At 55.2% G+C, this 13,318-nt stretch overlaps 5 protein-coding genes across 5 annotated transcripts; 4 read left to right on the top strand and 1 right to left on the bottom strand.

Moving 5' to 3' along the window:
• Positions 1-154: 154 nt before the first annotated feature.
• KVR01_003865 (U2-type spliceosomal complex subunit CWC24) lies at positions 155-1,192 on the top strand (the record flags this gene model as incomplete). The annotated part of the gene is made up of 1 exon (XM_044793937.1): positions 155-1,192. One exon carries the CDS (start codon positions 155-157, stop codon positions 1,190-1,192), a length of 1,038 nt encoding a protein of 345 aa, XP_044648880.1.
• Positions 1,193-1,866: 674 nt separating this feature from the next.
• Positions 1,867-3,081, top strand: KVR01_003710 (uncharacterized protein; the record flags this gene model as incomplete). The annotated part of the gene is made up of 3 exons (XM_044786127.1): positions 1,867-2,399; positions 2,478-2,958; positions 3,028-3,081. 3 exons carry the CDS (start codon positions 1,867-1,869, stop codon positions 3,079-3,081), a joined length of 1,068 nt encoding a protein of 355 aa, XP_044648725.1.
• An 842-nt stretch (positions 3,082-3,923) lies between these two features.
• On the top strand, positions 3,924-6,372 carry KVR01_002239 (uncharacterized protein). Its single transcript, XM_044792842.1, has 3 exons — positions 3,924-4,256; positions 4,307-4,580; positions 4,628-6,372. The coding sequence occupies exons 2-3, from the start codon at positions 4,331-4,333 to the stop codon at positions 5,770-5,772; spliced, it is 1,395 nt and encodes a 464-aa protein (XP_044647254.1). The 5' UTR covers positions 3,924-4,256; positions 4,307-4,330; the 3' UTR covers positions 5,773-6,372.
• Positions 6,373-6,512: 140 nt separating this feature from the next.
• On the top strand, positions 6,513-10,834 carry KVR01_003392 (uncharacterized protein). The gene is made up of 5 exons (XM_044792221.1): positions 6,513-6,607; positions 6,663-6,773; positions 6,826-6,855; positions 7,184-10,076; positions 10,192-10,834. Exons 1-5 carry the CDS (start codon positions 6,579-6,581, stop codon positions 10,276-10,278), a joined length of 3,150 nt encoding a protein of 1,049 aa, XP_044648407.1. The 5' UTR covers positions 6,513-6,578; the 3' UTR covers positions 10,279-10,834.
• Positions 10,835-11,845: 1,011 nt separating this feature from the next.
• Positions 11,846-13,000, bottom strand: KVR01_003766 (uncharacterized protein; the record flags this gene model as incomplete). The annotated part of the gene is made up of 3 exons (XM_044783124.1): positions 11,846-11,922; positions 11,973-12,761; positions 12,817-13,000. The coding sequence occupies 3 exons, from the start codon at positions 12,998-13,000 to the stop codon at positions 11,846-11,848; spliced, it is 1,050 nt and encodes a 349-aa protein (XP_044648781.1).
• Positions 13,001-13,318: the final 318 nt, after the last annotated feature.

Below are 13,318 nucleotides of genomic sequence, written 5' to 3'. Positions count from 1 at the left end.
CCGACGGCCGCTGCTGACGTCTTGCTCCGGCGGCAGCGATTTCTCAGCCGTTGGGCCGGCCTCGAAATGCAGGCACTTCTAACCCGCGAGACTTTTACCTACGCATCATCCTAAACACTGTGCAAAATTCCCGTGAGCACAGTACCCCACGAATATGGAGGAAAGTCAGGCTTCACCGGCTGAGGCACCAGCGGCGCCAGTCGCCGTCTTCAAGAAGCGAGGCGCAAAGGGCAAGGCAAACTTGAGAAAGAGGCCCGCCACGCCACCACCGGCAAACAGCGACAGCGACGACTCCGACTACACCTCCGCAGAAGATGACCAAGGCAGGAAGGTGAAACGCCGGAAGAAGAACACAGGCGTCGTCACGGCATCTTCGAAAACCAACCCAGCCGCCGACAAGGACGTGTCCGCCTCTGTCTTCAGTGCCGACCGCAGCGTCCCCTTGAGCAATTCCAATGATGCCACGAAACAGAGCAACTGGTACGACGAGGACCAAAAAGATGCGCTGTCAGCCAAGAACCTTCTCGGCTCAACGCGCGCCATGCCAGAGTCCCAGGCCCCAGATGGCACCTACAAGGGCCTGGCGAACCAGACCTCCTTCATCCAGAAGAACCCCAACGCGCCCAAGAAGACGGTCGGACCCATCAAAGCCCCGACGAACATCCGCACGATAACGGTCATGGACTACGCCCCCGACGTTTGTAAAGATTACAAACAAACAGGTTTTTGCGGCTTCGGCGACAACTGCAAGTTCCTCCACAGCAGAGAGGACTACAAACAGTCGTGGGCCTTGGACAAGGAGTGGGAAGACGTCACGAAGGGCAAGAAGAACCTTGGCGGGACGGTGGTGGCCAGCGCGGACCGGAATAACAGGTCGGCGGAGGACGAGGACGACGCGGAGGAGGCGATGCTCGAGAACATCCCCTTTGTCTGTCTTGTATGCCGGGGCCCTTACAAGGCACCCGTCATCACGCGGTGCGGCCACTACTTCTGCGAGCCATGCGCCCTGAATCGGTATCGTCGAGATCCGAGCTGTGCACAGTGCGGCGCGGGCACGAACGGGGTGTTCAACTCTGGCAAGCGGCTACAAAAACTGTTGGATAAGAAGAGGGAGCGAGCCGCAAGGAGGAGACAAGAGGCCATCGAGAGGGGGGAAGAAGTGAGTAGTGACGAGGAAGGCGCAGGCATCTGACACGCGGCTGTAAGGGCTCCCTATGCCCTGGCCGGTCTACAAATGGAGACAGCCAGAACTTCAAGCGAGGCCCCCAGTCTTGGTCTTTCAAACGCGTTTCTCCCAACTACCAGCCAGCCCGGATGCGTGTCTGAGTAGGACGTGTTCACTTGCCTGCTCCAAGCCCTTTCAGCTAGCTGTGTTCGTGCGGGCACAAAGCCGTCGTTGCATAAGTGTATGTCCATCTGGGGGTTTCATCAACGGGAGGTAGCTACGTACCTCCTCCCACTAATACTGAAAAGCCGGGCTGACCCCACCTGAAGCCAGCCAGCCCTGCAGCCCTGCTGAGACAGGAAGACAAGGCCTGCAGGGATGAGCGGCACCTGCCAGCTGCCCCTCGTCCCATGTGATCTCCCGCTCTCCATCTAGTTCGTCATTCATGGCCTCTCCCACTCTTATCAACCTGCCAGGCAGCCTCGCGTGATGACCTAGGAATTAAAGACCACGAGCTCCTAATTTGCTTCCACCTAGAACCGTTTCCTTGCTTCTCCGTCAGCAAACCTAGGCCAGCCCTCTCTCCTCCTACAACTTGCAACTTCCCACCTCTTGCTACCCCTCCTTTCTCCGATTACAACCGAATCTCACGAGTCGAGCCCCCCCGCCGCCGCCGCCGCCGATTGCGCGCAATCCCCACCATGAATATCGGCAACCCACTCTATTCTATCGTCAACAAGCTGCGGGACACCTATACCCCCGTCAGCAACACCTCGACCTTCCGAAAGACCGGCCAGATCACCCCGGAAGAGTTTCTCGCGGCCGGCGACTACCTCGTCTTTAAGTTCCCAACCTGGTCCTGGGCCGACGCCGAGCCGTCGTCGAAGCGCGTCAGCTACCTGCCCGCCGGCAAGCAGTTCCTAGTCACGCGCAACGTTCCCTGCCAGAGGAGGTTAGATGCCGACTTTGCGGGTGATGCCGGGCACGAGGAGGCGCTTGTGAACGACGGCGATGACTTCCAGGGCCAAAAGGGAGGGGATGAGGACGGCTGGCTGCGGACAGGCGGCCTGTCGAGCAGCCAGCCCTTGAAGGTTAAGGAGATCAGGACGGTGGACGACGCTGGCAATGTCGGCGATGGGCAGGTCGTGGAGGATGATGATGACATCCCGGACATGGAGGATGAGGATGATGACGAGGCGATCATCCGGGACACAGAAGGCGATGGCCTCAACAGGTATGTCTGCGCCGAAGAACCGCTGATGCTTATTACGTGCATGGCCACGGGCTTGAGCTGACTGGCGGTTTTCAACAGTGGCCGTCGTACGTATACCCTTTACATCATGTACTCGCCCTACTATCGCACACCAAGGCTCTACATGTCCGGCTACTTGCCCAACAGCCAGCCGCTGCCACCACACCTGATGATGGAGGATATAGTGGGCGATTACAAAGACAAGACTGTGACGCTAGAGGACTTCCCCTTCTTTGCCAACAACATCAAGATGGCCTCGGTACACCCGTGTAAACATGCCTCGGTCATGAAGACGCTCCTGGACCGCGCGGACGCAGCGCTCAAGATCCGGCGGGACAAGCTCAAGGCTGGCACGGCCTCGGGCTCTGTGGACAGGGGCATGGAAGGCCTGGTAGACGAGATCAATAAGCTCGATGTGAGCGGCGCTGCGTCCGACGCAGCGGAGAGCAAGGGGAGCGGGGACGAGTGGGAAGAGGTTGGGCATGACACGGATGACGAGGTCGCCATCCGGGTAGACCAATACCTGGTGGTGTTCCTGAAGGTATGTACCATCGCATTGGAAGACAGCATCTTGGTGACGACCACGCATGCTGACGATGCCCAACAACAGTTCATCGCCAGCGTAACACCAGGCATCGAGCATGACTTCACCATGGGTGTTTAGACATCGGAGCATGACGCTCTCATCTACCTTCGGCGTTGAGAGACGGTATCTCAGGTTACGCGCAGGCAGCTAGCGCTCAGCGCCTCAGCTGTTGGCTTACAGGATTGGCGTCGGCATCAAGAATGTTTCTGGTCACGGGCAGCACGAGGGTTAGGCTTGATTGGAATAGTTACGCCGATTTCTCGGCGCCAACATCGAGGTCTTGCCATCATCTGTGGTAGAGCTAAGATACGTAAGACAAATATGGGACAGTCTTTATCTACTAGAGGTTTCGAAGAAGGCTAGCCTAAAGGAGGCTGACCTGAAGGAGGCTGTCCCAAATGAAGTTATCCCACAGAAGTTTATCCTCTTACAAGCGAGCGTTGCTACGTGACATGCGCGATCTACTCCTTCCTTGAGCACAGTATTGCTTCGACACGAACCCGACTTGCTTCATACGAACTAATCTATCCTATCATTATTATTCGGCTCGCCCTGGACAAGGCCGGGCCGTCTTGCTTGTCCTGAACCTTCCGCTTCAATCGAAGGCGTACTTTGCACATGCCCAGCCTATGACCTCATCAGCCCCGAGTCACAGCTATTTCCGAGTCAGGAGGCGCACATCTTCACGGTTCATTAGGTACACAGGTTCTGCGTTCATCTCGGCTCCATCTTGAGATAAGAGTAATTTCACCGTTCAGGGGGCCGGTCAACGGCAGCCTAAATCCACTAGACCCCACGTGGAAATACCAAAAGTACCTAGGTACACCATGAGGGTTACGTAGCTACCTGCAGGCGCAACCTTGAGAGCTTGCATGACTGCGGGCAGTCAGGAGGGGCAGGTGTCTGCCTGCAGCACCATACTCGCAGCATGGAATGAGATCCCACACCTGAACCAACTCCTCCTTTGTCTGCATCATGTTTTGCGACAAGTTTCAACTTCTTCTGCGTCGCAGCTAACCTCACCGACAATCCTTTCCGCATTTCTTCACAAGCCTCTGTTATTGGGACGACGTGCATGTGCCAGCTGCCCTTGTTCAAAACGAGGCGACTCGCGGCCTCCTTGAAGCATCTCTACTCCACTCGTGTTACAACATCGGCTCCAATCATCTTACACCTCTCAACTGCCAATCGTACTGTCGGATCTTTTGGACGGTGTCCGATGTTCTGACAGTTTCGGCGCTCGTGCCAGCCAGGTAAGTGTAATAATCTTATAAAATCCAACAGCATATTGACTGATTTGCAGAGCGTCTGCCAGTAATCAATTACCATGGGCAGGGCGCGAAAGGCGGGCGCGGAGCGCAAGAAGTCTACAGGGCTGAAACCCTTCAAGTGCACGTACAAAGATTGCAACAAGGCGTATCCCCTTTCCAGCGTGCTCAAAAATCATGTGGATGCTGTTCACCTAGGCATCACGTTCACCTGTCCCGAGCCGGGGTGCGGGAAGGTGTACACGTACAAGGTCAGTCGTGACAATCATGTCAAGACTGCTCACCGAGGGAAAAAGTTCCCCTGTCTCTGTAAGTCATCCCCATCTCATACTGGTTCACAAAACTAACGTCCAAAGATGATGACTGCGACAAGAGCTTCTCCTGTAATTCAGGCCTGTATCAGCACACTCAGACCAAACATGTCGGCAAAATCTGGGAGTGCGTGTTTTCTGATTATGAGAGGAAATTTACCACTTCTTCTGGCCTTTACACACACGTCCAGCATTTCCACAAGGGAATACGCCACAGGTGTAAATATGACGATTGCCCGCAGGTCTATGCCGGAACCAGCGGTTTGAGCTCCCACGTCAACAGTGTGCACATCGGAAACCGTTGGCCCTGTCTCTACGATGACTGTGAGAAAGTCTATACCGCGCTGTCGAGCAGGGAGAGGCACGACCGGGTCATCCACCAGGGGATCAAGTTCCCCTGCAATGTGGATAAATGCAATAAAACATTCTCCTACTGGCAGGCTTGGGACGATCATCGACATTCCGAGCATCTTGACCTATTGTGGGACTGCCCGTGGGACCAGTGCGAGCGGCAATTTTGTTCAATCGGAGGCCTGAGGTACCACACCGACAGCGAGCACGAAGGGATCAGGTTCACCTGCCCAGCCTGCGGCAGAATATTCTCGGTTGAACACAATTGGAGTGCACACGTCAAGTCCGTCCATGGCACAGCCGAGGATGCTGCTGAGCTGAGCGAGAAAAAGGACCGAATCCGGCAGGCTTTGGCAGAAAAGGAGGCCCAGGGTCTTTGCAGCGCCACCAAGAAGTGCAAGAATGCAAAGGCCGGGAGTGGATTCCACTGCCAGTTTCACGAGAAAACCGTCGATTCCGTCGCCAAGGCGTTAGAGGAAAAGGCAGAAGAAGGTCGACTGCAGCCGAGCTCCATTCAAAAACCTGACGAATTTGCCCTTCTCCTGCAGCGGGAGAAAGTCTACTTGGATCCCGAGGCGGTAGAGGCTCTACAGATGCTCGCACAGGGGTTGGACGACGTCCAAACTGCTGCCAGATCATATGTCATGGATACCGAATTCTGCTGGGCCGGCGAGTATGTGGCCATGGACATCACCATTGAGCGATTGAAGGATGGTAAAGAGATCGTCTCAAGCCGCATAGACTTGGAAATGGGCATTGAGGAACTTGAGGACCGCTGTGCAATCGGAAGGTCACGAACTGGCATTCGAAAGGTCTACGGCAAATCCGACAGAACCTAGGGGCTGCTGCCGGATCAGATCGCGACTATCCTGAAGGAAGCTGGGATCTCCGCAGATTCAATCATCTAGGAGTGGTCGTCATCTGGTTGTGATCTTGCAGCACTCCGAAATCTGGTGGGAAAGGAGGGCAAGGTGACAGATGGGAATCATGTTGAGCTGCCAGATCAGTGGCGCAGCGCATTATTACTGGCAAAGAAGGTGTTTCCGGGTATATTTTGCTATCGATTGGGGGTCATTTTTGGGCTTGCTTTTCCAGACGTTCATGTCAAACCGCATATGAGCAAGGAGGACACAATGATGTTGAGGGATATCTGTCGTCTTCTTGCTTCGGTCAAAGCTGAAGAAGCGTAACGGGATCATGGGAAAATCGGCGGAAGCAGAATCGGCGGGAGTTCTGGCGTTTCTGGAAGTGAGAATTGCTGGATTCAAGAGGCACAAATCATGTCAGGGCGGAATATTGCTAATATTGGGCCGTATCGGCGGGATTTCCTGGCACTTGGGGGAGTTATATTGCTGGTTATAGGAGGCATTCTGTTACATCTGGCAGCCATTGCTAGAAAGGTTCACAGCGGCCTGAAATAAGATTAAGAGTGACTTTTACCAGCCCTTTAATGGTGAAGTTGCATTGCAGGTGGATTCTTGGAGAAGTGCCAGACGGGGACAGCCAGGGGTAGCTGCCTGGCGGATTACATAACCGTCCCTCCATCTACTGTGCATCAGCGCTGACGCAACACCACGGACTTAAGCTCACCAACTCCTCCTCACCACCTCGACCTCTCCTAATATTATTCCTCCAAGCCGCGAGAATGGCATCGCGCACTTTCGACCACGTCAAGTAAGCTGAAATGATACGCAGATTTTTGAAGAACACCAGATTGACCGCGCGAAAGGGGGGAGCAAGAACTCGCCATCAACATCAAGAAGGCAACCAACCCAGACGAAACGGCTCCGAAGAGAAAACACGTACGCAGTGTCATAATTGCAACATGGGACCATAAAAGGCAAGAAGCTGTTCTCATGGCTGTTACAGGATGTGTTGCTGACGGACGGTAGTGGACAATCGTTCTGGGCGGGGTTGAAAGTGTACGTATACCTCCTGTTTACCCGAGAGACGACGAGACAAATACAATCGATACTACGAGGAAGAACTCCCACGACAAAGAACGTATACGCGGATCGGACGAAGGCGTAGTATGCAAAGTGCGCAAAAGGCAGGCGAGGCTCCAGCGCTTCATGGCCCTCACAGCGTGGTGCGCTGATTACAAGATGCAGGAAGCCACAGTGAAGAGATGGTTGGCCTTCCGAGTCGGATGATACAGCATGTCGGAAGAGCGGAATTCATGACCGCGGCCGCGGATGATATGTGGCGATTGCACTTGTCCGGGGAAAATGCGCTGACATACTTGTGCAGACAGCCGATCCTTGCCGATGAGGTCCAAACCTTTAAAGCCCTGATTATGGTCCACAAGGTCATCCAAGAAGGCCACCCAAACGTAATCAGAGAAGCTCTGGCCAATCGAGGCTGGATCGAAAGCCTCAACAGGGGTATGGGCGGAGAGGGCATGCGTGGATACGGTGCTCTTATCAAAGAATATGTATACTTCCTGCTCGCAAAGCTCTCGTTTCACCAGCAGCATCCCGAGTTCAACGGAACTTTCGAGTACGAGGAGTACCTGAGCTTGAAGTCGACCACGGATCCGAACGAGGGCTATGAGACAATCTCAGACCTCGCGACTCTTCAAGATAAGATAGATCAGTTCCAGAAGCTGATCTTCTCCCATTTCCGCAACGTGGGCAGCAACGAGTGCAGGATATCAGCCCTGGTGCCGCTGGTGGCAGAAAGCTATGGAATCTACAAGTTTCTCACTAGCATGCTGAGAGCCATGCACTCGATGACTGGCGACGTCGAAGTGTTGGAGCCGCTTCGCTCCCGCTACGACGCCCAGCATTATCGCTTGGTCAAATTCTACTATGAATGCTCAAACCTTCGGTACCTCACGAGCCTGATCACAATCCCAAAGCTGCCTCAGGACCCTCCAAACCTGCTTGCTGAGGACGAGAATGCGCCAAAGCTGCCTGCAAGGCCAAAGCAGGAGATAGAGCGAGCACCAACACCCCCGCGGCAGCCCAAGAACGAAGAGCCGGACGAAATCTCAGAGTTCTGGAAGAACGAGTTGGAACGTCAAAACAGAGAATACGAGGAACAGCAGCGGGTTCTGGAGGCCCAGCAGCTCTCGCAACAGCAAGCCCAGCAGCAGGCCGCGCTGCAGGCACAGCGCGACTTCGAAGAGCAGCAGCGACGACTGGCTGAGCAACAGCGCATGCAACAAGAGGCTCTGATGGCCCAGCAGGCACAGTCTTTTACGCAGGGACGCCTTGCAGAGCTGGAGCAGGAGAACTTGAGGGCAAGGGCTCAGTACGAACAGGACCAGCTGATGCTGCAGCAGTATGACCAGCGGGTCAAGTCTCTTGAGGGAGAGTTGCAGCAGTTACAGAACAACTACGGGCAGCAAATTTCGAGCAAGGACGACCAGATTCGCGCTCTGCAGGAGCAGGTGAATACATGGCGTACGAAATACGAGGCGCTGGCGAAGCTGTACTCGCAGCTGCGACATGAACATCTTGACCTTCTGCAGAAGTTCAAGTCTGTACAGCTGAAGGCAGCATCGGCTCAGGAAGCCATTGACCGACGCGAGAAGCTGGAGCGCGAGATCAAGACCAAGAACCTGGAGCTGGCAGACATGATCCGTGAGAGAGACCGGGCGCTACACGAGAAGGACCGACTCACGGGGTCGAACAAGGACGAGCTCGAGAAGCTGAAGCGAGAACTCCGCATGGCGCATGACCGCGCGGACAACCTCGAGCGGAGCAAGGGCAATGAGCTCTCTACAATGCTGGCCAAGTACAATCGAGAGATGGCGGACCTCGAAGAGGCGCTGCGGCTCAAGAACCGTGCTCTTGAGGAGGCACAAGCCAGTGCTCGAAATGGCAGCTCGGACCTGGAGCTGCTGCTGCGCGACAAGGAGGAGGAGCTTGAGGTCTACAAGGCTGGCATGGACCAGGCACTGGTCGAACTCAACGAGCTCAAGCAGAACCAGGGAGATACAGACCAGGTCCTCGATGGGCAGTTAGATGCCCTCATCATGGCCAACCTGGACAAGATCAACGAGATCATCGACTCGGTGCTCCAATCCGGTGTCGCTCGCGTGGATGACGCGACATACGAGCTGGACTCCACCATGCAGGCAGGCAACCAGAACGCGTCACCGTCGTACGTGCTTTCTCAGATCGAGAAGTCATCCTCGAGCGCCATGGAGTTCGCGACGGCGTTCAACAACTTCATTGCCGATGGACCTAATGCTGCCTACGGCGATCTGATCAAGGCGATCAACGTGTACGCCAGCTCAATCGCCGATGTGTGCAACAACACAAAGGGTCTCACCCGCCTGGCCACGGATGAGAAGAAGGGCGAGTCGTTGATAAATGGTGCACGTCAGTCTGCATTGTCGACGGTCAAGTTCTTCCGTGGCTTGCAGAGCTTCCGACTGGAGGGCATGGACCCTATCCAGAAGACCGATGTTGTGATCAATAACAACAACGATGTCCAGATGAACCTGCAGAAGCTGAACAAACTGGTCGAGACGTTTGCTCCCGGGTTCGGCAAGCTTGCGAACAAGGGTGATCTTGGCGACCTCGTCGAGTCGGAACTGAGCAAGGCCGCCGACGCGATCGCCGCGGCGGCTGCCCGGCTGACGAAGCTGAAGAACAAGCCTCGTGATGGCTACTCGTCATATGAACTCAAGGTGCACGATTCCATCCTGGATGCTGCGCTGGCGATCACGGACGCCATCACGCGCTTGATCAAGGCGGCGACCGCAACGCAGGAGGAGATTGTGCAGGCTGGACGTGGCTCATCCTCGCGGACGGCTTTCTACAAAAAGAACAACCGGTGGACGGAGGGACTCATCTCGGCTGCCAAGGCCGTGGCCACATCGACCAACCGGCTGATCGAGACGGCTGACGGCGTTATCTCGGGACGCAACAGCCCAGAGCAGCTGATCGTGGCGTCCAACGATGTGGCAGCTTCGACGGCGCAGCTAGTGGCTGCATCGCGTGTCAAGGCTGGGTTCATGAGCAAGTCCCAGGAGAGCTTGGAGGAGGCCAGCAAAGCTGTGGGAGCGGCGTGCCGCAGCCTGGTACGACAGGTGCAGGCCATGATCAAGGACCGCCAGGGCGAGGATGAGCAGGTTGACTACAGCAAGCTGGGGGCCCACGAGTTCAAGGTGCGGGAGATGGAGCAGCAGGTAAGCTTTGGTTCCCTCGTTCCTCGTCTTTTTCCGTTTTCCTTCTTCTCTTTTCCCTCTTGTCTTTTGGGTAGCAGGTTAAGCAAGGATCTTACTGACGTGTCTATCCTCACAGGTCGAGATCCTACAGCTCGAGAACTCTCTGTCAGCTGCCCGACACCGGCTGGGAGAGATGCGCAAGATCTCATACCAGGAGGAATAAGGTACGGGCAAGGGGGGCTAAGGGACAGGGCAGGGGGGCTTTGTCCAAGCCGGAAGTTGAGATCGGCGCACAGCCGAGCCATGAGTATTCCCGCCGTCAAGGCCAGGTTGCATCCAAGATAAATTAGAATGAATGATTGAGGCATCACATTGCATTGCACGTGCGTTAATGATGGGTCACCAGCTGGCCAGTTGACAGGAACATGCCCTTGGAGGACGTCTTAGGCGTCGAGCGCAAGCGGGGCCCATTCCGGATGCATGAAGCTAGCGAGCAGGCCAGGAGTGGCACGGGCTAAAACAAGGGGACGGGCGGGCGGGAGCGGAACGAACGGCGGCTACTGGTCAAAGGTGTCAGCGCCGGTCTGGTCTGATATACGAGCAGCTCCCGTGACTGCTCAAACCGGCAAGCAAAGCAAATGGCACGGGGGCCGTTCCCAGAGGGCTAGCTAGCTTCGTTGACTGTGGCGTCGGAAGGGTGGGTGCATCAAGGGTTGCTGTGCTGACGCCCCCCTGTGCGACCTTCTGCCGGGGTGCAGGCTGTGACAGGCTGGACGACCCCCGCCCCAGCTCAAGGAGCTCGCCCACCAAGGTGAGGAGGGGAGCTCCGCCAGGCCTGGGCCAAAATCACCAACAGGGCTCAGGGGCGGGGCAAAACCCACACAAGTCCCAATCCAATGTCCTGCCTCTCCAGCTGTGCACGCACCCGCCCATGTGCCACTCGTTGCCTCCGTGTCCACCACGCCAGGCACAGGAATCAGGCAGTTCGGGATGGTTTTAGAGTTTGCGGGGGCCGTCGATCCTGGGCTGCGGAGCCACATAGCGTCGCACTGGTCCCCACACAGTCCCGCAGTGCGGCTCTGCTGCACCCCGGCCTGTCAGGCTAAATCTCGGGCCAAGATCGACGCTCATGCATCTTGGCGCCCGGCCGGTTTTGACTACACACCATCCTTTGTTGCTGCAATTGTGGCTGCTCACGCGAGAGATGTACTTTTGTTGTGTGTGCTGCTTTTGGCCAGTGGCCCCCGGGACACGTGTGCTTGTTGAGGAGGGGCTACCAAGGGAGGGAGTGTGGCGCCGGTCACCAAGCAAGAGGGGGATGCGCTCATTTCATAACTGTGAGTCAATTGAATTCCATACGGTCCAAGCTGCGAGCTGGTGATGCTCGAGCTGTGACTCCATTGCTATGTACCAAGAAGAATGTGCACTTTTCTGCGGCTACTTTCAATTCTGTGCGGACCCTCCTGTTCTGTGACCTGGGTCTCGTTTTGGTGTCCTACACTGCCGCCTCCCAAATCCTCCACTGGGTATGGACCACGTAGACGTCCTTGTACCAATTGCCCTTCTCCCCCTCTCTCGCTCTCCCTTTTTTTTTTTTTTTTTGTAATTGACTGTTGTGACTGAACGGCCCAAGGCAGGTTGGATGTTCCACGTCTTGATGGCAAGCTGCCTTACCGAACGTCCACTGTCCAAGACTGCCATCGTCGACACCCGGTGTGATCGGCCGCAGGCGACTCCAAACGCTCTTGTGTGTCCATCACTGCGCGATCTTCAGGAAGCTTGTCTGTTCACTAGAGGTTCCAATAGTTGTTTGCATCGAGGAAGTCGACGTTGAGTGGGTAGTCCTCTGGGTCCTCTGGCTCATTGTCTGCGAGATTTTGTTAGAAAGTTATATCGAGAAAGGCTGAACACACTCACCGATCATGTGATCCTCTTCAGTGACTTGTTCATTGAATGCATCCCAATGAGCAGGGAGTCCCATGTCGAGCACCTGAGAGGTGTTCGCCACCGCGTTGGTATCAAGAGTGTCAATGAGGGGGTCAAGAAGGTGATCGGTGGTGGTGTCGAACTCGAATCCGCCAACTGTGTGATCTCCGGTCATGCTGAGTAGACTGTCATCAATGCGCAGACTGCCTAGGACTGAGGTTTCGACAATGCCAACACCTCTCTCGAAAAAGTTGTGAGTCATATCTACCTGACTGAACCAGGAGCCAACTTGGACGGGGACATTGTTGATCGCATCGTTGAAGTTGAGGTCGACCTCTCCAAAAGGCACATTTCTGTCAGTGACAGTCATGTAGTGTCTCTGGCTCTTCACCAATTTGTCCAAGAGATCCACGGGATTCTTGACTGGAAGGCCGCGTTTGATGACACCGAACAGAAGCTCAACATCTGTGAGCTGTCGGGGCTCAGGAATCGCAGTTGGCGCGCGGTTCTGCTGCAGGGTGACCGATCCAGTGTTGTCTCTGACCAGGGCCATGTTGTAGGTGCTGAGCCAGAGGTCAGGCTGGGTCAAACCAGTCTCCTCAATGGCGGCAACGGCGAACTGAATGGTAGAATCGAATCCTCCACTGTAGTCTCGAATGTGAGTCCAAACCTTTGCGATCAAGGTCCAGATCGGCTTGTGGGGCTCCTTCTCCCACATTTCTCGAATGAATGGGCTTCGGTCGGCTTGGGGGTATTCATGGAAGACGTGCTGCATGGTCACTAATTGACGGTCAGTGAAAGAAAACTTCTAGAGCATTGATTTGGGGAGACCGACAGCGAAAAAACATGTAGCCATTAACGGACTTCTTCTTCTTGACCATCGGACTGAGAGAATTGGTGTCCTTGCTTGTAGAGGTAGACTTCTTCTCCACTCTGCCATCCTTGATCCTGCGTCTCTCCTCGAGAATAGAGCGGACCTTGGCCTGTCCGCCAAGGAGAGCTCTCGCAGCGGCATTCATGGCGAGAGGCTGTTGATCGCCGCGGGTAGGTAGTCAGATGGTGAGAGTCTCTGCAGAACTAGAATTGTGATTGAGATTGGTGGAGAGGGATCTTGTGAAAGGTTAAAAGGCAGGTTCTTCAAGATCAATGTTGTGGGATGGGGGGAAGGTTGAGCTGGAAAAGGTTTGGAGAGAGAGAAAGGAAAGTTCAGAAGGGGGGGGGAGGGTTTAAGTACTTGCGAGATGACACAAAGTGAGAAACGGCATCGAAAACGCAGCCAATCACAATACTAAATCACAATACCAACCACAACATTTGCGGATTGCCCAATTGGAAGT

The sequence above is a fragment of the Diaporthe batatas genome, assembly GCF_019321695.1.
Source record: "Diaporthe batatas strain CRI 302-4 chromosome Unknown Contig00003, whole genome shotgun sequence".
Lineage (NCBI taxonomy): Eukaryota > Fungi > Ascomycota > Sordariomycetes > Diaporthales > Diaporthaceae > Diaporthe > Diaporthe batatas.
This window is presented reverse-complemented; position numbering and strand designations above follow the sequence as displayed.

Coding starts and splice junctions, on each gene's coding strand:
- KVR01_002239 (XM_044792842.1), top strand. CDS start 4,331: ATGGGCAGGGCGCGAAAGGCGGGCGCGGAGCGCAAGAAGTCTACAGGG. Junction 4,581..4,627: donor GAAAAAGTTCCCCTGTCTCT/GTAAGTCATCCC, acceptor TAACGTCCAAAG/ATGATGACTGCGACAAGAGC.
- KVR01_003392 (XM_044792221.1), top strand. CDS start 6,579: ATGGCATCGCGCACTTTCGACCACGTCAA. Junction 6,856..7,183: donor TTCTGGGCGGGGTTGAAAGT/GTACGTATACCT, acceptor ATACTTGTGCAG/ACAGCCGATCCTTGCCGATG. Junction 10,077..10,191: donor TGCGGGAGATGGAGCAGCAG/GTAAGCTTTGGT, acceptor CTATCCTCACAG/GTCGAGATCCTACAGCTCGA.